Genomic DNA, 27469 nt, shown 5'->3' with positions numbered 1-27469 from the left:
TCATGTAAAATGAGTGCAAAAGATTTAAAGCGCTTGTCTTCAAAATTTACTTAGGACCCGTTTTGTTCGTTCTCAAAGTCACAATTATATCAAGAGAACATAAGTATGACGTGAGGCGTGATCAAGTCATTTGCAAGTAGTACCAAAACTATCCCTATATTGTATTTTTAATTGCACAATGTATGACAAATGCTGCCATTTCATTCACATGGTACAGAACGTCCGAGTACGAAATGGACTTTTCGCCAAATGTATTTTCGTCAATGGTAACATTTAGTCCAATACAATCACTTTGTTAAATGTTCGACGTAAAAAGTCACTTCAGTCATAGTCGTTAGTGCCTAAATGTTGCTATTTAACCGTTACTAAGGCGATTGCTTCGTTATCTTATCATTGGAGCATCATAAGGCAAGATTTATATCTGACACTTTTAGTCAATGATTTTTTAGTCTCTAATTGTGGCCGTCTGATGTGTGCCGTCACACCAAACATAAACATAAACACTGGCTAAGGTCTTAGATAAGTTTTAAAATTAAGAAATAAGGCACTGCCCTCGACATGTCTAGCTTGACAGTACTCAGTTATACACCCGCATTTCAAACAAATTTAATAGACGTAAACTGAATGAGATTAAACTAAATATTTATAAAAAGATGGGTTGTCTGTAAAATAAACTGCACATCAAATTTATTTCGAAATGACCTCTTTAGTAAGTGAACTGAGTTATTGAGCAATTGTTATATCTAGTCAATGTATAGCGTTGAAAAAGCTGTATCAAGAGCAATTTTAAAACTGTTCTGTTCATGATCTGTCTATCTTACCTGAATAAATAACCCCAAAGGCCAATTAAAAAAAAAGTCGTCAGACCCAAATAACAGCAGCAAGTTCTGTTGATATTAATTTAAGTCATGAAAACATATAATGTATTTTAATAAATATTTCGAGATAAGAAACATTTCAATATATTTATATCTCAGCTCCCACATTAATCAGTTTGGTTGTTACATATGAGAACCCTTCTGAAATAAAAAGTAAATAACATTAATTATGAAATCGTATTTGTCATTTCTTCAAAATAACAATGAAGTCATAAAGTGAACGTCACAGATCGATTCTTATTTCAAAGCTAATAACAGGTATGACTCTACAATTATAAATGCAAAAGCTACAAACATAATGCTACACAATTGCATAATTACATTTGGCAACTGCACCATGTTTGCACGTTTTCTTTGTCTTCGACTATAGATTAACTCCATATCAAAAAACAAAGAAGTACAATGGACGTAATCTTTCTATAAGAACCGTGTCGATAAATAACTGGTTCACTTACACCACATGTTATTTATTGAAAGTTGTCCTTGACAACATAAAACCGATCAGCTACGTTACCTGCAAACTTCATGATGAATTAAGAAATGAATTGCGGGATCGATGTCATGATAGGGGTATGAACTCGTTCATATTCCCGATAATGACATCAATCACGCAATCCATTACTTATATTTACAGTAATAGTTTATCATTTTGTTTCAAAACTTGTTAAGAAAATGCTACATTTTATTTAATAGAAGCTCACAGTATTGTTTTACTCACCCATTCTGTAAACAGAACGACCGAACCCTACCCGGAAACAGTTTATCATATTACGTCCACATAACGCAGGAAAATAATCACTTTAAATCACCTTTAAAAGTAAAATTGAAACGCTAATGATGGCAATACATTTAATAATTCATAAAGAACACTTTCTAACACATTGATTTAAATCTTCCGTGGCCTGCTGACACAATACAAACTATAACAAGATAAATAATTCCCATTTACTTTTTAAATTTTAAATTTACATGTATAATTGTTTTTATGCGATTATTCGCGATCAAAACATATCAGGAGATCTGAAATTATTTGCAATTGCCGAAAGGCAGTTCATATTAGGTATAGAAGTTGTGCTGTAATTATTACTATAAATTCGAGCAAAAACGCTCGTGTGAACTCTCAATTACTCGAGTGATGGGTTACGTATCCATTTTTTAGCCATTTAGTTTCATTTCTAAAACTAATATGCCGGTTTTAGTTCAGAAGAGGCTTGTATGAGTTGAGGTATTTTAAATTGAACGAACATTTTAATTCCAGCGGTCGCTATCGTTCCCTTGGAATCAGTGTGTGTATACCACGTGGTAAATTGCGTCATAAATGCTACGTCGGAAAGGCGAAATTTTGCTTCGAATGAAGATTTTAAACAATGATAACTTCAATATTTCTTCACCATTTTAAATTTCGGTATTTGACCAAGGTTTGATTGAGAGTTTAGTTTCATATAACACTTCGACAAACTTTTTCACGAAACGACCGTCTGGTGGAGCACTGTCAAAACAATATTTTAGAAACAGGTTTGTCGGAGTGTTTCATGAAAATAATCACGTTTTCACACTCCGGAAATACAACGAAGACGGGGCTCTTTAAGCGGCATAGACTGTCCTTGTATCATTTAAAATGGTGTAGTAAAACAAAAGTTATCTGTTTTAAGACTTCATTTTAAGCAAAATATTGCCTTTCATAGCAAATGACGTAATTTATCACGTGGTATACACACACTGGAAATGAGTTTGTGTAATTTGTTATACATGAACTATTTCATAGATAACAGTGATATACTGTTTTCAATGCATGGAATTTATTTATTTATCTTGATACACGCATATTACCTCAAATGATCATTTAAATGAACTGGATTTTAGAAATTACCTTCAGTTTCAAAGACAGACGCATGATCCGTTGAAAATCATATTGACTATAATAGCTCAGTCGGTAAAAGAGCAAATCGAGTATTCTTGGTGTTGTTGGTTCGAGCCCTATACATTCATGACAAGGCTCACTTCTCCTCCATTGAAAGGTTACTTTACCTATTACAGAAGGTATTAGAAAGGACAGAATCAAACAAATTTTTAAATTGCCCTAGTATTTATAATATCTACACAGTATAAATAATATATAGACTAGGCATTTATAAACATAGTTTGTTTGTTTTTCGATCAAATTTACAATTGTCAGATTAATTTATGTCATCGGTTTTATTCAAACTATACAACTACAGCATATACTAATGGTGCTTTAACTGGTTTACTGAAAGCATACAGAAATAAACTATATAAGAAATCATCAAAAAACATGATTTATGACAATGTCAATCGTCAAGTAATCGTTTCGTAAATAATGCGTAAGAGTTCACTCGATACAAATTAATTCCATTTAGACAATATTAACAAAGATGCACGAACTAGATAATTGAATGATGATGTTTGAGTGTAACTGTATGAAAACAACTACGTTACAATGTAAACGAAATAATACAGGTTCCGCCACATCTACTTCTTTTTTGTAGCTCATACTGTGAAATTATTACACACACATAAATGTGCCAGAATAGGGCTCTGCAGAGCATACTTGGTTAAAAGCCATTATAAAACATACAAGCACTATAATGTCTTAAACAATTTATCATTATTTGCAAACTACCTTGATTTGAAAATAGAAACATAAGATGACATTAGTTAGCGTTATGTTATGTGTCAGGGATCAGATAAGCCTTTACTTTTGACTAAAGAAACAGATAAAAATAATTTTCTTTGTTGGGCTGAAAGTGATCGTGCTTGAGATTGTTTTCTAATTAAAAGAATGCCTTACACTTGAGCCATACTAATACGCGCAATTTAAAGCGAAATTGAATTCAACTTATATTTAAAAACAAAGCCGTTATATTATGGAGATGTAATCAAACTTATATAACCCCAATAAAGTTCCTGTTCATATATGAATTCACATACAGGGTTATCTATTCCATAAGCGATCAGAGCATGTTCATACATGTATATATCAAATCATGTAAACCAATTTTAAACTTCCTGTTTATCGAGCAAACTATGAAAGTACAATTTCTTGTGTGTGATAATACAGTCATGTCAGGCTTAAACTTCAGAATTGCAATTGTGATGATTGTAGTTTGCAGGATATACACAGGTGAGTGCATATTATTTATAGTTCAGTTTTGTAATGGAAACCTACATAATGCTCATTATAAAAGTATGAGGTTTTAGGCTACTGGTCTTTTCTAAGTGTTAATATATAATTAATAAGGTTTATAATGACTACAATGTGTGTATAATAATAGTTAAATATAAGTATTCCCTTTTCCCTGTAATCCATTGTTTTATTTGCATAAATGTGCTTGTTGTTCTTCCGAAATCTTTAGAAACGGTAGTCATTATTTTATTTGATTTCTTAATGACTTATGACATGAATAAATTATCATAAATTATTATATTATATCTGCAGGTGTCAATGAATCCGTTATCGTAAGTCCATCAGAGGTCACTGTTCCAGAGGGGTCATCACTGACATTAACCTGCACGTATACTGGAAATGATCAGCTGTATGGAATAACATGGACAAATAATGGTAACGATTCAGGACGAAAATACGATATTACAATTGAACTCTCCAAGCCATGTACACTATTTGGAAAACCTGGTCTCAACGAAACTCTCTTCACCTACACCTGTTTTACATTAACTGTTTTAAATGTGACACGGAACAACCAAAGAGACAATTTTACATGTGCAGCAGTTGCTGGTGCGGGGACCAGAAGAAGTGACAATAGTGTTATCGTCTACGTGTCAGGTATGGTGTGTACTTGAGGTATTTTGCGAAGAAGAATAGCTTACGTTGAAAAACGAATAAGTTTGTAGAAATTTGAAGTGGGAATAATTATAAAGGAACATTTCTACGCAAAGGAGACAAATTAGAAAATACCATGGATTGACTAAAATAGTAATAAATTGTATTAATTTCACCTGATAACTAACGAGTTTTATGAATTTGCAGATTTTGACCGAGCGGCGCGGATAACCACACACACTATTAGATTCAATCCTTTAATGATATCTTTGTATACTAAATTATATTAACTTATTAAACATCATTTTTAACAGAGTGGATTACTTTGCACATAAGTCCAACTTCATTCGACTTGCACTGTGCTGTTTGTGGAGTTTTATGCTGTTGTTCAATGTTTCTTGTTTGTGTCTTCTATGTCTTTGGTGTTTACCCCGTGCCATTGAACGGGGTTTATGTTTAAATTTTTGGCTACAAAGCTTGTTTCTGTAGTTTTTCACATAAGTATTGATACTATCAAATTGTTAATGGAAATAATCTTTTCTCATGTTAGTGCCAATGTCAACGATAGTTCTGGCTTCACCGACAGAGGCAATTGTCACATTAGCCGCAGGTGCATCGAAGACATTTACCTGTCGTACATCAGGAGGACTTCCTAAACCAACAGTGGAATGGTATAAGACGTCTAGTAATAACTGCGCCAGGAATAGCCTCAGGATAACAACTAACATATCGATATCCCCCTCTGAAAACAATGGTCTGATTCAAGTTGAAAGTTCATTAGATTTCACAGTATCAAGTACGGACGATTATATGAGAATTTGTTGTGCAGCAAGTAATACTGGCTCGCAGTGGAAACTGTCAGGAACGAAACTTCTAAACATAAGATGTAAGTTAACATTGTACTATTATACTATTGCCTGGGTTGCTGTTTATCATACTATCTAAGGACCAGGGTTACTTGAATTATGTATGGAATGCATTTCTTATGTGGATCAAAATCATTGCCGTAACTAATTTTAAAATGCATAATACAATTTTACCATGGTTATTTTGAGATGTAAATAACGGTTTGGAGTGAAACGTGAGACAAACAAATATAATTTGTGACAGGATATCTTAAATCCTTATGTTTAAGCTGAGAATATAATTTTGAAAGTTCGGCAAACTATTTTGATGCAACTTAATTATTATTTATCCTGCCTTTTCAATATAGAAAAAATGATACGGCAAACATGTTACTGGAGTTTATGTTTAAACACAACCACAAAACATGTTATATTTGAACTGGCTACGTTAAAAACAAAGTCAAATTCAACTTGAATTGACAAAATATTCCAACATGCATGCAATATGGTATAACGTGTTATAAACGTTTATAAACAGTGCAAAAGCTTAACATTTTGAATGTTTGCAAACTACAAGAGTATGCTTAACAATGGCAAAAACCCGTAATGAGTTAGTGACATTTATATAAAAACATAACATATACTAATAAGCACAGAAGTGAGCAATGATCCAAAACTCGGGATGTTATGTAGACTTGAAATATACTTGAAGAAAATAAGTAAAACACGTGCATTGATATTATCGGAAAGGACATATAACTGCACTCAACTTAAGATACAAACAATCAATATAGTTCAGTAAATACGTAATGAATGCAAAATGCATTGGACACACTGATATTAATTAAGTAATGTAAACGTCCTACCTTACTGGTTTACTGACACTGATGTATATATTTGTTTCAATGATGGGCCCAATTTCTCGAACGTTGTGAAAAGATCATAACAATCATATTATTTTGGCGAAATATCTAACGAGATAATTAAAATTACCACAAATGAATTTATCGAGCACTCTACAGTTTCGTACATAAAGATAAAGTTAAGGCCATAATTTTGGTTTTGGTAAAACTATATTGGCGCTATGGAATAACATTCGTTTCGTCAAACATTCAAAACTCTATTTGATACTCTTATTCATGAACCTGTTGAATGAACTAAACACCGAATATTATTCATGATAGAGTTTACCCCCGAATTGCGCTCAATTTAAACAGCATATTATTTCAGATCATCCGGGTTTGCCGACATTGCATTTAGACAGTACTTTAGGACCAGTTATCGACGGTCCGTTAAATATTGTGGTTCAGCAACCGTTCACTCTTGCATGCAACGCTTCGTCTAAACCTGCGGCCAACTACACTTGGACGGGAGGAGTGAACGTTGCCCAAGGTCAGCTCCTACATGACACGTTAATTTCCAAGATTAACACCATAAGGACGTGTATTGCAAAGAATACAATAAATTACACAGCAGAAACAGCCACTACAGGGTCATCTTCAGCTACTGTCACTATACATATAAATTGTGAGTACTGCCTATTGGAAGTCTGCATTTAGTGAAACGATCTATCAAACATTGAAATTGTTATAATGTATACGATAATATCCATTTAGATCCTCCTGAAGATGTAAGCATCAGGCACGAGTCAGAATCCGGAATTAACATTCAATCCGAGTTCAGAGTAATCAAAGGAGATGCGGTCAAACTATACTGTAGTGTACAGAGTCAGCCGCCGTCGTCATATACATGGTCAGGAGAAGGCATACACTCGCTTGGTAGTAATCTTGTATACAGCAATACGCTTCAGTCAAAGACTGGGACGCTATCGTGTTTCGCAGGAAATAGTATGATGCATGGAAACCAAGCAGTGAATGGATCCGCTTCGAAAAACATTTCTTTAAATGTTCTTTGTACGTATGACATAACACTTTTACTAGAAATCTGATATTTCATTAGCATGTATGTGACTCGCTGTGCATAATTGTGAATTGCTTTATAAGGTTATAAAAAGCATTTGTTTTTACAGATCCTCCAAAGCTTCAGACTTTACCCCGGATAAATGCTATAGAAGGAAATACAATTTTGATCCAGTGTCGGCATACGGCGGGAAACCCGATGAAAACAATGTCAACGATCACCAGAACAGTTGACGACGTCAGTTGGATTGGAGACTCTCATACAATACAGATAATCAACCGAACAGACGCTGGTATTTACAGATGTACAGTCGAGAACTCGATGGATCCTACTGGAGCAGCAATACGGACAGGGATAGACGCAGCTGACTTTGAGATTAGCGTTTGGTGTAAGTACATACTATGTGTATGTTTTCATTTATCTTATTTATATTTTCTAAAACTTGTTTTTTACAAAGAATATCAATATATACGAACATTTAAGAGTTGTCAACTGCCTGCGCAGATCAGTGTTACTATGTGACTTATACATTGTCATCAAGGGCATCTCTTGATTAATTTTAAAAATGTGTATAATAAAATGAAAACTACAGGACCATGTATTTAAAATATCTAGGCACTGATTAGAGACAAAATGTAAGGGAATACTTATATACTTATTAAAGTCTTATAAATACTAACAAAGGTCATCGCGTAATTCCTTTCAGTCAATACATCAATTTCAAGATTCGGCGTCAGCACCTTTCCAAACCAAAACATCGTTACCATAAGTGAGTCAGAGCGACTTATTATCGAATGTGAGGTTTTAAGCAACCCTCATTCTACGATCAGATTGAAGCAAAACCACATGGCTGCAATTATTTTGGAAAAAGAACATGTTCACGAATTAGAGTTCGTAATTCAAAATACTTCATGCTTTGATTCTGCTGTCTACACATGTTCCGCCTTCAACAACTACACAGACATTACTAGAACGCCGTCTAAAGAGTTGCAGTTGTTTGTTCGATGTTCGTATGTTTGTTTTATAAATATATTGTTTATTTCCACAGAAAGAATTTAACTCGTTTTATACATTCATCATAAAAATAATAAACCTAATATACTACTTCTAAAAACATAAATGATTTTAGCATAGTCAATAAACTTTAATCGTCAATTAGAATAGTTTACTACTGCAAACGAATTAACTTTATTTTATATTTAATAATAACTTATGTCCATCTATGTACGTCTGTATACCCCGATGAACGTTTGCCATTTCATCATGTGACGGCCGATAAATTTACATAGAAAAAATATAATTTGAAATAACGGAATTGAAAACATGTTGGGAAAGCATTAATGTTTTTATTGATATTTACAGGCTCACCCAGACCTTCGAACCATCATAGTCACTTAAAACGAAATTTCACTGGATTTATACATGGAAATATAACGTTTGTCTTGATGGTTGTTGCATATCCTCTTCCAGTGTTTGAATGGCAAATGTGGAATGGAACGTTTTATGATAAAGTTGAGGGAGATAATTATGTTGTATTTTCCTCATATCTTTTCACATCATTAACTATTTTGGACATGCAAGGGGCAAATTTTGCCTCATATATGTTCGAGTTTCGAACGGGATTAATCCACAGTTGCAAGAACTATTTTACCTCAACCCTCAAGGTATGTATGGAGGGTGTATTTGGCATTTAAGGTCGTGCATATATTAAGCAAAATGATCAGATCAAATATTCCGGTAAGCCTATGTAATATTACAATTTCGGTATGAAATTAACTAATGTTCGAATATAACTGCGTTCGTCTAAATGTTGTACGAACGAATGTTGTGTGTGATGTTTTCATCTGTTCAGAAATTTAAGAAGGTACTTAAGGAGTTAAATTCATTCTTGAAGGGATACCTGCAATGCATTTAGAAAAAAAACATCATTCGTTGGCAATTATGACTGATTTACTTTCAGACATATGGTCAATGATCAATTAAGCTTTATTGTTTTTCCAAAACCACCTTATTTTACCTATACTGTATAGTTGGATTAAAAACAGTGTCTACTGTTCAGAAATTAAGCCTTTCAACCATTTCAGAAGACCGTTCTTCAAATCATGCGTCTTTAATTGGTGGTGTGATTGGTGGATGTCTAGGCATAGTCGTGGTTGTAGTTGTTTGCGTGTTTCTCTTCAGACGAAATTACGAGTGTTCGATCAAAAGATCCTTACCGAAGACGAAAGGTATATTTTTGTTTTATGTACGACAAAGTCCGTTACTGACTATCAAAAATCTGCAAAACACTGCCAAATTATTTCAACACACACGTGCATACGAACAACGGTACAAATAGGATGGTAATAAGTAGAACCAAATCCGCCGTACTTCTTACCGTTCACTTAAAGTCTTGGTCAGAAGGTTTATAAGTATTTGAATTTTCCCATCAAATTACCTTTCGTTACAAGCAACTAACTGTATGTATAATACAATTCATATTTAAATAAACAAAAACACCATATTTTATGGTAGTTGTATCTGTTTTGATAAAGAGCTCATGATTGTTGACGACAGGGGCATTGCGGATTCAAATCGATTAAAATATATATTTTGAAACTTATGTGTTGGCAACAAACAAATACTTTCACTTCCTTATATATGAAACTTCAAACCATAAACAATGTATGCTAACAAACTGTAATGTACGGCTTATTACGGTCTTAACAAAGTATATTCTCCCGAGAGGAACAGACATCCTGATTAGTTAATTATCATGGTTTGTATGAAGTGCTGTGCATTGATCATGAATATATAACAGTTGTTACCGATATTATTGGTCAACGACCATGGTGTCGTGTGATTGCAATTGGTGGGACGTTAGCGATTAACCTATTTCTCAATACCCTCGTGTATGCATTCAGCAGCACCATCATTAATAATTCCACTACCCTTCCCATCCACCCTTAGGTTCGGTCGTAACATGGTTCCTCACTTTGATAATTCAGTCTAAAATGTAAAGTTTCGCATACATCAGCTATCATAGGGCCACATTAATAAGTTGCTTGTTTGTTTTATATCTGGTATAACATCTTCTGAACTCCATGTGACAGTTTCAAATAAATTGTCTTAAGCGACTTAAGTCGTTAATTGAAATATCGTTGTGTCATATTTCTCTTTTTTGCTATATATTTTCAAATAAATGTATTCATCTATAAGGTTGACCTCAAAATAAAGGAAATTACAATGATACAATTTGTTGTCTATTAAATTTAAGGTTTTTTAGTAGGTGCCTTAATAAAACGGGGCTTCCTTTCTATTTTTTCAAATCCATACTCTTTTGGCGAATCGAACTAAAACTAATATTGAAGTAGTATCATTTTTAATGAAGCACAAACCTTGAAAAAACAATCTTTTTTTTTCATTTTATATTGATTAAGTTGTTAGTCATTTATGTGCATGGCATAATCAGATCAGCCGATTCACTTTGCATTTTGTTTCCATCCTCCCTTCACAATTTTGCGTTCAGTTGTTTTTTTGGTTATGACTTTGAAAATATGTTCATCTAAATGAAGTATTTTAAGACCATTCGAATATCAAGTATGTCATCTTTCAATATAACGTTTGTTTTATGATAGTCTGTCTTGATTCCAGAGCTACATTATCTAGTTAAAAACTGGTTGCATCTCAAATTCAGAATTGTTATCATTGGACTTCCCTAGAACATTAACAATTGCTACATGTCACATGAAAAATTCGTATTGTATTCTTGTTTCAGATGCCCAACCAGGATCATGCGTGTGAGTATATCATAAAGCAACTTTGCAGCGAAACAAGTGCACTTCATTTCAAATATATCGGTTTCTCAAAGCTTACTACCGTTTTTATATTATGCGCAGTAAAACCTTGCGCTTATAACGCCACCAGACGACTATTACATTAAAAACGACGGCAATTTTCCCTTTCAGTGATATTTCTGTCATTATATATTTTGTTTTGTCCTTTTATCTTGTAAGTTTATTGAAAGAAGAGTAAAGGAAGTTAAAAGTTTTTTTTAAAAAATGATATAATTGCAGCCATATTTCTGACAACATGGGATTCAATACTGCCGTGTCACACGAGGTGAGGTCAGCGGCACCAGGCGCATCTGTTTACGAAGCTACAGGTTAGCAACTGAATTAATTATTTTTTCTTTGCACATATTTATAGCCCAGATCCAAATATTTGACGGAAAAACATAGGAAATGCGTTTATCCGTCCAGTCTCGCAACGTTATAGCCTATTGTGGTGCTTGTATCATCACACTATATTGAACATAATAACACACATAAATCGTCAACGGTTGTTTGAAGCATGGAAAGTATTAACCTGGATTTTGTGCAACATTTCATTTCGTATAACAAACGTTATGGTACTTGAATTTTTAAAAATGGTCAGAAAAAATGATTTCCCATGGAACATTAAACAAACATTCATTACACATCATAGTATGTTGTTCAGCAATGGAAACTGTGCACCTGCAATTTGTGTGACATTTCTTACATGTCTAACAACAGTCATAACCTTTGATTTCGTCGAATCGTCGAACAAAGACTGAAATATTTGGTATTGCATGTAGCCTTAAAATTATGGTAACTTTACTTATGAAGCTCAATAGAAATATTAATCAGCGTGAACCATCGTTCGCCTGCATTTTGTGTGACAGTGTACCTGGGCGGACAGGAGTTATGGTCTTTTATTAAATTAACTCGTCGTCCAGTGATTAAATGTGATGCATGGGCCAGCACGCTTCCACTGCGCTTGGTTGTCCGGTAAGCGCAATGGTTAGCGCAATCGCTTCCCACCAAGGCGACCCGAGTTCGATTCCCGGCTCGGGCGCATGTGAGTTTGGTTTGTGGTCACCAAGCCGGACAAGTGGGTTTCCTCCGGGTATCCGGTTCCCCCCACAACACAAGACCACACTCTCGCGTAAAATCGGGCAAACTAGAGTGATTAATATGTTGTAATAACTTGTTTCACAATCGTTGTAAAATAAATATGTTTAAACTAAATGAGATGCATTTAAATTTAAACAGTGCACCCACGTTCATGCAATTTCACACAAAGTTAGTCAGTATAAAATATCTTGATTATAGGACGTGCATGACATTACATTCATTCTTTCAAAAATATGGAAATAATTCAAGTGTGGAATAAAAGCGTTTGTGAGTTTTATCACGCACATGCATATTTTGTTTATTGCAAACACGACATTTAAGTATCCTTATGCTAATAAAGCGTTTGGAGGTCTTCTTTAATATTTGACAACTCTGATTAACAAAAACAGACCCTTCTCAACACAAATACGTAAATAAAATATAAATCGGTTATTGTATTAGTTTATAGACCTATGTTTTATGTTTTTGCTACTTTTGTGTAAATTAAAACATTTAAGAGAAACATTTAACTGAAAACTTATTTTCAAAATGTATCAATACCACGTAACTAGATATGCTTTCGTTTCAGATGCTGCAAAGGATGGGTAAGAAAATACAATTCAAAATCTAAAAATTTATTCTTAAACTTAAACAAATATGTAAGATAATTGTCTTTATTAGATACCCAGCTGATTTGTAATGAAAACCATTTTAGGTCATTTACATGAAAAATCATTTGAAAGAATGTTTACAGACCCGACAAATCACACAAGTACATGTCACTAGATGAGTCAACGTCAACGCTGAATCAAAACTTCGAGAAGTCCAAAGAAGGTTTCATTGTTTTATTGTTTCGAACAACATTTTTATTTACGTATAATACACATATATTTATCAAAGCAAGTTAAATGCAGTATTTTATTTCTAGCACCATAGTGCTTTAATATTTGTGTTTTAATTCGGTTCATTTTGTTTTCAGAAGATCATGTTTACAACAACACGATGCTATACGACTCGGTGCAGGCTGTGTTTTAATACATCCATTGCTTATATTGAGCCACATGCAAACGTGCCCACCATAGATTTATTATCATGCAAATGACTACAGTATGTTGAAGCAGTTCAAGATTATTAGCATGTGCACATTGAAAAGACCATCCCTATGATATGTTTTATTACCTACTCTCGTTAGTTAAATAATATAGGCACGCGCTCTTACATACTTTATTCTGAGTATACTGATCACATCGGGATTGAATTAAGAGTAACTTGGAGTATTAGATATTAAAGGGTTGATCCCCTACGCACTCGGGCTCTAAACCATTTTACGGGTCTTTGCAGATGGTAAAGACCGAAAAAAGGGTATACTATCGCTATAATTGCATTAAATACAAATGACCAGTTACTTTTGTGGTTTAAAACCTGTTAAAAGTCAGTCATGAAAATGCAAAAACAATTAGTTCAAAATAACCTCCTTTACAGGTTACGCGATTAGCGGTGTTTTTGAAAAAGTTTTACAATACGTTCGATCAGGGCCGATAATTATTGTTTTCTCATGTGTGCTTGTTTTCTAATTAAATCCGAATCCAGTTTTCTTAATAAGTCGAATCCGGAATACCTTTTCTCGTCATCATCGAACATTAGCTGCAATCCTGCGTACCAAAGATGCGACCAATTCCAACCAATCAATATGAAGCTTCTCAAAACAAACAAAAATGCGAAAATAATTTTGAGAGCTCGAATGTTTGGTTTTACAAACTCATTTCATGGGCAAATTCTACAAGTGTATATTTACCAGGCGCCCATATCAACATAAAATGTTTTAAACATTTATGAATTCGTTGACGTATACTGTATATTTTTGTCCATTTCATATTATTTACATATTTGAACCTTATGTTTTGTAATCACATCATGCCCAATGTTTAACATTTGATAATTCGTCACTGTACTCTATATACTTATATTGCCTAATAATATACTTTTGCCATGGAAATTACAATTTGCCTTTAATGTTGTGTTGTTCGTACATTGTAACATACGTTAACGTTACATTTCAGTGTGAATGTATGTGTGATTAATATAAAACCCCTTGTGACAAATGCAAAACGTAATTAATCATGTAATAGTCTTGTAGTGTTGTGATGTTCGTCTATGACACACAAAACAAACAAAGCGTGTGGTCCATGTGACGCTATCGGTCTTTCATTTACAATTTTTGTGTGTTTCGAATTATTCCAGATACGATTTTCTGTGAGCACGAGCAATTTCCTGGCTAAACGCGTTTTTCTTATTCATTCATTGCGGTGTGCTGCAGTCTACAATAATCACTAATTCTGGACGAAATATGAAGTTCAATCATTTGACATTGGGTCTCTTTTTTTTGGAGATAAGTCGTTTAGTTACACACAATTAAAATACTTTCAAGTCGACAAATCGAAGCAAATGTATGTGCTATCCGTCATTTTAGCCATTTCTATGGTATGCGCATTGATACAAGTATACAGAAAGATGTAGTCTAGAGGAAACATTTACACAAGCAACAATTACATAAGGAAGATGGACAGGGTCATACAGAGAGTGGCTTTAACCACGATGTTTAAAAGAGATATCAAACGTCTCAAAATGTATTATTTTGGTACAGGATTTTAATTTTATGCTACATTTAAATTATTATACGTTCAGATAGGTGACCGTCCATGAAATGGTTGCAGAGTTTTAACGCTTGTAATCCTGATATCGGGCTACATAGTTCCAACGCAATGGACAAAGGTCGAAAAGCAGTGTACACAAATTTCGACTGTAGATGATCTTACTGAATGATACTCATCAAAGCAACAGAATTGCCAACACACCTGAGTGGATATCAATAATAATCGTGACAAAGCCGTACTCTTTTTAAAGAAGTTTGCAATAAAAGGTGACTGTACCTTCCATGGTGAAACTCGCTCACTCCTCGTCATTTGCGATAAGATAGGAAATATTTTACACTATTGTGGGAGTGCAGCTGTGCTCGCTTGCTCGAAATGGTGATTTTTACAAATCCCCTACCCGGAGGTGCATACTATCGCCAAGGACTGGGGAATGCTCCAAGACCAAAATCTGTACTTCCAAGATGAAAACCTCTCAAAAATCTGTCTCGCTCTCGGGTTTCTGGTAACAAGGCTACGAATATGCAGAAATCGACTTACTTTGCTCAACATGGGGCGTTTAGTACAATAGACCTATTTCATCCCAGGTGAAAAAAAAAATGTTTTGACTGAAATAATGAAAGTATGGGGTGTCTAAACAAGAATTTGGTCTGGTTCGTACCATTGTCATTAACCGGTAACAAATCACCTTATGGGTGTTTTTCTTGGCGCTTAGTGCAAATGAGGTTATTTCATCAGAGGTCATATTTTTGTTTAGATACAGCATGGAATCCTAAGACACAAACATAACAAATAATACGTCTGTGTTGCACTCCGATGGCTCATACCATGGATACGAACGGGTTGCTTTACCTGTGCACCTTTGGTAGCTACGTTATCCTCAGTGCAAATGAGTTACTTTCATCCGCCTTTTGAAGATAAGACAATATGACTATGATAAACACATCACTGAGTCTATAAAGAACTCTAGTCCCCGTTTACATATCATTCATGTAAAACGAAACAATATTTGTTTTTAGGCATTCTTAGTTTATTGAATCTTTGCGTTAATACCTAGGGATTGTGTTTGCTTGCTATCAAATTGCGAGACATTTGATAAATAACTATATCTTAGAACTTTGAATATCGGATATCGCCGGTTTGACTATTAAGTTGCAATCAATTCTTTCACAATCGTTGTAAAAATAAATTAAGTTTAAACTAACTACGGAAGACTCCTCTCACCAATTCCTTACTGCTTTAGTTCGAATTAATTACAAATTCCAAATTACCATTGAAAACCTTTTTTTGTTTGGATTATAATTCCATTAAGTTGTCATTCTGCTTTACATTGACAATTTCAGAACTGAATGATTCTCTGTACTAACAATGTGAACGATAGGAAAGGCGTACGTGTGAGAATACCCTTTTTGCAGAGTCTCAAACATAGACCATGTTCTATTACAAAAATGGCTTGGATGTTTCCTGCGGTGTGTAGAGAATAGGGGGAATAAACTTATTTAATGAAAGGGTGTCTGCTTGTCAAAAAGACCAGATGAATCGGCACCGTGTTTCTTAAGGTTTCAGGGAAATATGACCTAATTATTAAATTGGAAGAAAGGCTACAAACAGACATTCACATCGAACATTAAACTGTGATTCAACTTCTCTATGCATATAACACTAAGTTGGCACAATAGCAGCAACATCTCAATCATCTCGACATGCCTTTCTCCAAGCAACCAAGGAAAATAAAGTCATATCACTGTGTTTGTACTGAACAGTTTGAAGTCAATAAAAGCAGTCTTGTCCTCAATGTGGCATACGCTTCCGGAGATTTACAAACGCGTACATCAATACAGCATTCTATTTCATCGTGTGTAAGATCTTTTTAACATTCAAACAAATTCTCCTAAATCTGTTTTATCAACTACCATTTAAATTTCTACGTATGGCGTATAATGATCTTATACTATTTAAATATATTACATTATTTGTAGCTTTTCACAAGGTATATCATTATATATTTGAAAATATATAACTCAGTTTTATCAGCTCAGGAAGAACACATATTTCTAGTTTCCCATGTTCCGCTGGCATACAATGCCACAGGTAAAACAGTATAGGTAAGAGTGTGTTACGTTTTTTTAATTAATAACTTAAGGAGGCGGAGCGCTGCTATACGATCGTGGTTTCTTATTTACGAAATAATACTTATTTAACAGACTTTTTGTTGGCCCATCAAAGTGCATCAGCTCAATAAGCAAAAAAAACTTCACAAAATAATAAGACTTAACATTTTAAAAATATAGCGCTCCTAATTGGCTGACAATTTGGTAAGGTAAAATAAAAAGCATGCGAGATGACACGGGTCCAAATCAGGGACAGGCCCTCACAAATTCTCTGGTATTTTTCAGCTCACCGGAATTGTGAACACTGCCTCTAAATATTTATATGAATAACTACAGACACAAGCCAAGTGGTAGAAACTCTATATTGCTATTGTATCGTTATTTAAAAAAACTAGATATTTGATAATGATGTTTTGACTATTTGTAGTCCGTAAAAAAGGAGTTAGCTAACACATTTAAATTTTTTTGCGTTATTTCCTTTAATAACCTAATTCCCTTGGTTACTCACCAAGATTTTTCAGCTAGCTTTCAAATTCAGATATAGGCATTGAGGATTGTGAGGTGAAAACAAAACAGGAGGATAATATCCATCAATGTACTTTGAGCGTTTATTAAGACAACTCTATAGTTCCTTTTGACTTGTTCATGTGGCAAAAGTCAAATGTGCAATGTCTCTTTGGCATTTATTTACTTCGTTTTACTACCATTCTATGTATTTCCTATTTCAATAAATTGTTATATAGACTTTTCAAATACATGACGTATACAAATGAAACTCTATAAGATTTTTTTCTATAGTACAAAACGAACACGGTTCTTCATTTTTATTTTTATACTATTTCACAAATTAATCAAATAGTTTTCCATCATTAATATATAACAAAAGTAACAGCATTGCTTCATAAATTGTTCTTCGTGTCGATACAAATATTTTCGATGCAACAAAAGAAATCGATAAATAAACTTGAAACCAATTCTTTAGTGTCATGCTAAACTTTTTATAACAATACGTAATAAAAAGAACAGGTATAGGGGTTAGATTATTTGATACTGCGCATAAACGAAGTCGGTGAGGTACCCTTTTTTGATATCAGGCGATTTGTAATAAAACATTGAATACATGTATTTAAAAAAATAAAAAAATAAACGAGCAGTTTTTTCAAGAATAAAAGAAAGGCGCACTTTTTTCAGCGAAACACGAGGCCGCGAAAAATGACGTTAAAGACGAATTTTAAATAAATCACGTAAAACAAGAGAACGAAAAATATATGTGCGTGATCGTTTTCACAAGACGCACTTAAGGTTTAAATTTCTTAGCGGTAAACGAAGAATTGGTGAAACTATCGGTTATTGTAGCTGGAACGCAAAAATATGAGAGACGTCTCAAAATTGACGTCAGTGGTATATTTTGAGGTGTCATAGTTTCAAAACTGATCCGAATATTGAAAATGTAAAAACAGTCCCTAATTGGGCATATGCTCTTCTATTCGTATACCAATTTTCAGACAGACACTCGAAAAAAAAATCATAGTCGCGTTCCACCTTAAGTAAGTTATGTAAAAATAATTGCCATAAAGTAGTTGAAACTAGAGTCGTTCGGCTTGAAGGTGTGTATCTCTAAACGGGGTTTGTTTTTGACTGTTTAACTACTGGGTTTGTCACTGTAGTATTGCCTCTTGTTGTGAAATTTAAAATATATTTATTTACGTTCCAGGAGGCATTTGTTCAAGTCAACGCAAAAATACATTTTGTCCTGCAAGAGAACAAAATCATATGCGCAGTTAAAAGCATTATTCCTTGTAAGTATTGTAAAATATATGTACTAAAAGTTGATTATGTTATGTTTGTGCGATCGCCATTGTCTTCTGACGTTATATGATTATCGCTGACTTTATGTAGGACCATTACCATTGCGGCGTTAAACAAGCTTATTGTTAAAGAACTGACTCCTGAACTCCTCCCTCTGATTTCCATTGTAACTTTGAAATCTAGCAGACAGCTTACTGATGATATAGGGCAAACATCGTAAATAAAATACCGTGACTCCCTCTTACCAGAGAGCACACTTCCGACGATTAAGAAACGTAATAGCAATTACGTGTCATTAGGATGCCAATTCGTCATCTACTGTACACATAGGTTTTTTAAGTGTCGTTTTCGGGAAAGCATCGTTCTGACATCTGTGTAATTGTGTCACATTTGAGTACATGCTTCCGACAGTTAGATGAACATCGAAACACAATTTTGTGCCATAAGTGTCCCGATTTTTTTAAGTCCCATTATCTGTAATGGCATTCACATGTCCTCGCTATCCGAGTCCGACCCTCCGTCCATTGGCATCGACTCGTCTCCCAAATAACTTCCCCTCTCGTTGGAGCCACTTTTCTTCGGAGAGTTATAAGTTGGTGTAATTATACCACCTAGAGCCCCGTGTAGAAGACATACCTTCTTAAGCCAATCGTTGTGTCGACACTGTTTATTGATTTATAGTTCACCATTGACTTTATCCGTGAACTCATGATGCCGTCTCGCAATGGCAAACCACACTTGCCGCCATTTAGGCACAATAATAGTTCCGCATACAAAGGGATCAAAAACGTCAAATCGATCTGCCGGGCCGCTTCGCGCTCGACACTGCTCTTTTTTTTCTCCCTTTTCTTTAAATATTTTCTTCTCCTATATAAGATAAAATGTGGCAAACAAAGCTATAAAATGTTATCCTTTTTAATAAATCTAATTTCAATCGTCAACTGGCTTACACGACTAAAAAAACAAAAATAACATATTAGGCTACTTGACCCATAGTTGTCATCGTTCTATTTGTAAGACATCTGTGCTTGATGGTGGAAGGGACATTAAACTATAGTAATATATATTATAAAACATGCACGCGACATTATCTAGCCATACGCTTCGAAAACTTTTTTTATTTAATTATATGGAAAACTTATAAAAACTATTAATTATACGGATGTCGTGACCACAAATACAATCAACAGTATATTTCGTAGCAGAAAGTTTTCTTTAACTATCGGTATTCTAATGAGAGTCATGTCCAAATACAATTTACGAAGGTCTTATGTTATGTAGAAACCTTACATGTGATCGTCTGTTCATTATACAATGTAACACATATCCAAGACGATGGTCAGCAACAGTTTTGCCACTACATCTGTCGACCTCTTCATTGCTGAGATTGTTCCTGTAGTGTACATTGTTTTATTGCAGTTGTGTCTGGCCGATATATAGAAACAATTCAAAGACAATGCTGCCCTACTCTTGGTGAAAAAAAATCAGACTCCTGTCTCGGCAAACAAGAATGTCATTTCAATAGCTGCTTGCAATCTATTTGCAGCCGTTTGCCGACCTTTAGGAAATGATAATGGATTTATCTTGTCTGGTTGACAAACAGACAAACTTTTAATGAAACGTCGCAATTAGAGGACTCCCAGGCAGAAGAAGTGTATATTCATAAAACCTTAAACCATCCATCTATATTCAGCACATTTAAGCTTCATCACTGTAGAATTTTAGCGACCAATGGGATGGATAATGTGAGGGTTAAGAAGTAATACTAAATGGTGTCGCTATAGTATATTGCTAGGTTCATCAATATCGAAAGTCTATAAGGAATCCAAATTCTTATTTTTGCTTGATCCTTAATCTCCGAAGGCCAGAACGCATATGACCAACTCAATGTGTGTGGACTCATGGTTGGTTTTCCAAACCACTTATTCACTGTGGAACTTAAGAAATTAAATGTACATATAAACCTTTCATTTCATAAAACCATTGATTATAATCGGTTAAATCTTAATGCCTGATGGTACCATGACAGTTTGGTGGCATTTGAAATTATATTGCTAATTAATCTATATCAAGTAAAACAAATGACCGAAAAAATATTCATATAAAGTTATGGCAGTGTGGAGGTTTGTTTTGTAGTTTAACTGAAATCGGAAGTAAAAACACAGAATTTCACTCTTATCATGTCAAAATATAGTTTTTGCAATATTGTAATCGGTGTTCTGTTTACATATCCTTCATTTACAGATAGAACCGTTTTAATTGATGCCTTATTAAAATGGGTCACTATGCTGACATCTGTACTGACTACAAAGGATATTGTTCTGTACTCTATTTCTTTACGAAGCAAGGTTTTGATTATTAACCACGCTTATACTCCAAAAACAACGAGAACGGATAACATATGTATAAACGTTATGTTACAATATAAATCATTCCGTCACCGACTGATATTATGAAATTGTGGCAAAACAAGCATTGTGAACTTTTTTTCTAACCTATTAACAGATTCAACATAAAATGATGGATACTTATCCCAAAATTAAAAAGTAGTATTCAGCCAAACTATTCGGGCTTATATATCGCTGATAAGATATCCCCTATTTAAATAATTGATGACTTCAGAATTTTGACTGTTTGAGGATTGAATATGATATACAAATATAATAGGATTTTAATATAAGTACATGTATTTACATATTTTATCAAAATAGATGTTTAATTTAAACAAAAATGATTAAAATACTCTTGATGGATCATCTTGTTAAAACTTTATTGCTTTAAACATCCTTTGCTCATACTTTCCTCCATAACTTGCAATGCTGATGCTAAATTAAACCGTCATTAAATGACAGTATGTTAGTTTCCTGTCATTCCCGATATCCGCCGTACAAGAACAGTTCTAATTAACTGTTCCATTCAGCGATTGAAAAACATTTTTTTAATAGTGTAAAATTCCCAAAGGGTTCCTTTATTAAGACTTTTCTGTCAAGGTCTTTGAATGACATTTAAACAATATGAAGACCCCAAAGGATTCCGTTTTCAAGCCTTTTTCTGACAAAGGGATTGAAGGAAATTGGAGCTTGTATTTAATATCTCTCTTGCAGAGTTTAATATCACAGCCTGTGTTGAATACACTTACATGTGTCTGTTAAAATAGTCTTATAAATCATTGATATTTTTGTTAGCTTTGAAGTCCAAGTTGTAATCCACATTTAGAAGAAACTGTAGATATGGATATTTAAAAATAAATGTGTAGAGTGTTCCGAGAGGTTATTCAGATTTTATATCGAGACGTGAAAGTAAAGCGTTTAAAAACACATAACATACCACACATGCAAGCAGTATTTTTATTCTATAATTATTGGTAAGACTTGTATTCTAATTGTTTGATATGGAGATTTCACCACCTACAGAGGACTATAACTGTCAATGAAGTATTTGTCACGTTACATGATTCTTGTGAATGCTAGCCAAATTTGATATTGATTGGTCAATATAAAATCCTATAATAACTACTATCCATTTAAACCATTTAAAATTTGCGAGCTCTGCTAACAAGAGCCATTTGACAATACGTCACAGGATTTTGGAAATGGCTGCTGAACTTTTATGCTGCTTTCCAGAGTTGTATTGGTGCAGGTAAATCTAATGCGTGTGCGGCCTATCTGTGGAGTTCCTACTTTGTGTATATCTTGTTCAATATTCAGTATGCATTAGTTGTGCGTAAGTGTTCATAAATTGGGCATATCCCTCTAGTTTTATTTTTCCAAATAGCTGTAGTACTGAAAAAATGTCGTCTGCAATTAATATAGCAATACGAATGCATTTCATTAGGATGCAAATTTGTTCTCAACTTTTCACAATGATTGAAAATGCTAAATTTCGAGCGAACGTCTTATCTAAGGTTAATTTGTTTGTGATATAACAAATCCAGACTGCTTGAAACATTGAAAACCAGTAGCTAATGAAATGCCAGTTGATGAAGTCCTTACATCTATATAATTTCAGCACTTTGAAAACACGCTTCCGACAATTAGATGAAAACCAAATAGCAATTACGTACCATAAGTGCGCCAATTTGTCAAACGATGTCGTTTTCGGGAAAAAAATTAAGACAAAAATACGGCATACGCCATAGCAAGCGATCGTTATATTAGCATCGTTTGTTTATATTTAAAGCAAAATTACGAATCTAGGCAACTTTGGTCTATTGTCATTCACGTAAAGAAAAAATAGTTCGTCGAAACTATACACGTTTTTTTTATCCCCGAGTACCACTTTTGAAATACAATGAAAATGAAACTACGCTTTTTAACAAGCACTTTTTGTGATCGCAACGCTATATATCGCAGCTGGGAGGCTTTTCGTTTTGGAACTAAGTTTTGTGCCCTACTTGGCGACTTGTTTTACAATGACGCTTATATTACGAATATTTCGTAATCGTTTAGGCTTTATGAACTATTCGCTATAAGCAGACCAATTATAAACGTTTTGTTAAATCAGGAAACCATTAAGCCGAGTATACTGCGTGCTATTTTTGTAAACATGTTTGCCACAGTGGATAGACTGCTACGCTATGTCAATGACATTTTTCGATTATATATGTAGAGGTTATCTAGCTTATGTATTTACACTGAACTGAGTAACTTCGCCTGCACATCGGTCAATTTACTAAAAACTATATAGGTAAATATTGTGTTGTTCTTTGTAAACTATTTGCAAAAAGGCAAAAAAAAAATAATTTAAAATTGACGTTTAAAATAAACTCGAGCTTAATGTTAAAAAAATGTAGTAAAACCATTATTTGTCGATTTCATGACTTCATTATTAGTGTATTTCTGCAATGATAATGACGGCAGTAAATGTCAGAGTTGAAACTATTTATTTTGACGTGACGAACAAGCAACCAAACCGTCATTGAGTGTTTCACTGCATTTAACGAAACATCTTTGTGATCCTCAAGAGATATTGTTGCTACCAAGCTAAGGCCATACCAAATCGTTTGTATCTCAAGCGTCCACCAGTTTATATGACCAAAGATCATCCGAAATACATTTCAATTCCTTTTACTATAATTCCAACTACAGAACACAAGTGTAAACAACATGCTTCATATTTTGTACTAGTATTCTTGATAAAATATATCAGAAAATAATGCATTCCGTATGATTCCCATGATCAACATACTTAAATACAAATTTTGTTTGAACTCATATTGCTAACAATTGAGAATGGTCCAGATTGGACTAAGGAGGCTCTGTTGTCTATATTCTGTTAAGGACGTCAGTCATTAAGTATTCATTTCTTTTCGGGGGCTCGTTTTTAAAGATAGCTAGATTGGTTTTCGTATCAAGGATTAACGTTAAACATAAAAACAGACTTGGTATAGATATATATTGAGGCAAAAAAGAATACAAAAAAAACTAAATGTCATTTCTCTACTATGTTTGACTGATCGGCAGTCGATTTATCATGTCTGAGTGACAAACAGTCAAGCTTTTAATGAAAAATACTTTTATCACACCTCTTCAAACACAGGCAAGAACATGCAAGAGCTCCCTCTGTTAAATAAATATCTATTGTTGAACCACTACGATCTTGCTCATCACAATACGTATTTCTGGTTTCCTGTTGTTGTTTTTTGCGGTAACAGTTTATAAATAAATAGAAAAATATTAAGCAACTGCACATTAACATGGTTTAACAAATTAATGTCAAAATCGTTTAAACATAAGGCACATTAACCAGGTTTACCAAACCAAATAGCACAATCAATTTAACATATGGCACATCAACCAGGTTAACCCAACCAAATGGCACAATCATTTTAACATATGGCACAATAAACATGTTTACCAAACCAAATGGCAAAATTATACAACATATGACACATTAACCACATTTACCAAATACAAACAAACTAAAAGGATCTGTCCATATAAACAGCAGCAAACATATTTCCTTGGCGCGATGATAACAAGACAATTATTGTAACACATTGGTATACATTTTCCTAAATATTTTGTATACTTTTTATATGTAACTTCGCACAAAGCATTATAAATTTTATAATAACATAATTGAAAAGATCACACTTTAACTATCTAGTTGTCAGTAACATTTTAAATAGCATGGTTTTTAATATATGATTCAAGTGCAGATGTATGATATAAAATTCCTGTACTGAATATTACTATCCCTTTATTGATTACGTTCTCGCTCGGTAAGTTAAGTGATACCACATTTTATGCTTTTAAGTGCCAATTGTCTTTTCCCGCTGTCCTCATCACATAGTTGGCCAAGGTTGTCACGCATTGATACTGATTTTGAAATTTATTTGCTATATACTGCCTACAAATGATACATTGACCACTGACAATGTACGAGTCTCACTTGCTATGAATCATTATATAGATGTCTAAACAAAACACCACAGCATTTATAAATTTTTATCTCTTCAAGCTTTAAAGTTTCTCGGAAGAAATATTTCGAAAATATGGTAAGGCCCACATAAATGTATTCTCCACATCTTTATTTAAAAGGATTTCATATTTTCATACATAGTTTTAACTTTTTTTAAGTTATAACCTTGAATACAAGATTTGCACAATTTTAACCAAAATGCGTTCCGATATATTCTATCAAAACATTTCAGCATGTCAACATGTCCGTTTAATATGGATTTGCGTGCAAGTGGCATTCCTCTTTTATTATTACCATCATTAACAACGCCTTTTAATGCAGAGTAGCAATTACACATTCTTTTCACTTTTGATGGTAAAACCGCCGATGCTAACATACTTCTAAAGATAAACATGACACTTTATAACTATAATTAAATAATCAATACAGGCTATATTATCTTAATTAAATATTATTGCGTAATTTAAAGTGATGGGTTTCCTCTTCGTTTTCCGCTATTGCACAAAATATATCAACGAAGGCTTCATGTATGTTCTCGTTATTGAAAGTGATTGGTATTTTCAATATCGACTATATTCTCATTGGTTAAACGTTCTGGAAGGAGAAACTTATAAAATGTTGATGAATATCTCATTTTTTTCCCAGAGAACGTCCAACGGCGGGAAAAATAGAATGGATTTGTGTGTGTCATGTAGCAATTTCCTGGCTCCATTAATCAGCACTGGACTATAAATTGAATAAATAAAAAATACCAACCAGTTTTGTAACCATAAATCCCTTTGATCTACTACTTTTATTCTATGATAACGAAGCTAACAATAATACAGTGAAAACTACATATTTGAAAATGTACAAATATTCTTACTTGGAGAGATTTATAACAGCACTGTGCTCAAGAGACCGACAATTCGCTATATGCATATGATAAATAAATACCGAATACAACAAATCAAGTGAATAGGAAAACCCAGGAGATGAGAGAAGATCACTTGTCTCAAACATTCATCTCAGAGGTTCCTCTTTTGTGATTTAATTGCATAATTGGACTGCCAAGAAGCCTTTTGATGTTATACATGTGTCATTTTACCTATCTAAGGTTTGCAAAGAAATGATATTTATTTATTTAATGGAAATTCTGCATTGCCGCTAAATGAGCTTGAAAAGAAGAACTATCCCAAAAGTATAAAAAAACTAAAAGAGTTAAATGTTCACATGCTGGACGGATCGCCAAAATAACGATTGCTTGCAAGTGTTTGCCTTCTAGATTCCATTATAGTTTGTGTCGCCAATATAAATTATACGTTCTCTTCGATTATAATGATGTCGTCACGACTATTACGAATAAAGTACGGTATTTATTAAGTGCATTATTGCTATCAATTATGGCCATTTAGCTCACGACATGAGAGCTTTTCTCAATGTCAAGTATTCAAGAAAAGTATTTCATTCTAAATGGTCCCAGCACGGTATAAGGGGAATACAAACGTGTCGGATTTTGACAACCACATTAAGTGAATGGTTGGCTTAATATCGAACACTGACGATGTCCAAGATCGTCACGATTGATAATATCACCTTCAATGCAAACGATAAGTGTAAGTCTGAAGTATGATGTATGGTTCCAAACTCCTGCATTTACTTCACTACAAATGGCACCTTTTACAGAGACTGTGTTAACCAGCACTGGTTACATGTTATTATTACTTTGTATTGATCTATATATATATGTTGGAAGAGCCAAAGGGTGTCTGGACGATGTTTTAATGTCTAATATCACCTGCTAGTTGTCTACTTACCAATGCAATATAACGTCAAATGTCTTTGCAAAAAACATAACGCTTAAACATACTCGCTTGCTAATATATTTGGAAACATAGCCGATAACAGAAATCATCACATCGTCGTGTGTCGTGTTATACAAGACATAGTGAAGTGTGTTAAGTCTAAAGGGCAGGGATTTACTCGGGGTAATTGAGATAAATAGATTAAGTATGATTTAGCGCTCGACTAAACACAGCTTTGTCTTAAAAATGAATACAATAATGATGTAATATGTGCTTTTCAAAAGTAATGAAAAAGACAAATTCAAAACGTTACCCAGAAACACCACAATGCGACGAAACCAAGTTATTTAGTAC

General features: G+C 33.8%; 1 protein-coding gene across 3 annotated transcripts; it reads left to right on the top strand.

The window, feature by feature from the left end:
• Positions 1-3923: 3923 nt before the first annotated feature.
• Positions 3924-14302, top strand: LOC128234848 (hemicentin-1-like). Of its 3 annotated transcripts, none has more exons than XM_052949401.1 (13): positions 3924-4020; positions 4336-4680; positions 5228-5563; positions 6753-7049; positions 7139-7435; positions 7552-7830; positions 8149-8448; positions 8805-9106; positions 9624-9670; positions 11200-11221; positions 11498-11586; positions 12927-12942; positions 13317-14302. In XM_052949401.1, the coding sequence occupies exons 1-11, from the start codon at positions 3924-3926 to the stop codon at positions 11507-11509; spliced, it is 2334 nt and encodes a 777-aa protein (XP_052805361.1). In that variant the 3' UTR covers positions 11510-11586; positions 12927-12942; positions 13317-14302. The 3 variants fall into 3 exon arrangements, with proteins under 3 accessions (XP_052805361.1, XP_052805354.1, XP_052805370.1); XM_052949394.1 differs by lacking the exon at positions 13317-14302 and adding an exon at positions 13092-13171; XM_052949410.1 differs by lacking the exons at positions 9624-9670; positions 11200-11221; positions 11498-11586; positions 12927-12942; positions 13317-14302 and having other exon boundaries at positions 8149-8452; positions 8805-8951.
• Positions 14303-27469: the final 13167 nt, after the last annotated feature.

This window comes from Mya arenaria, chromosome 1 (genome assembly GCF_026914265.1).
Source record: "Mya arenaria isolate MELC-2E11 chromosome 1, ASM2691426v1".
NCBI lineage: Eukaryota > Metazoa > Mollusca > Bivalvia > Myida > Myidae > Mya > Mya arenaria.
The sequence above is the reverse complement of the archived record's forward strand: the minus strand, read 5'-3'. Positions and strand labels throughout refer to the sequence as shown.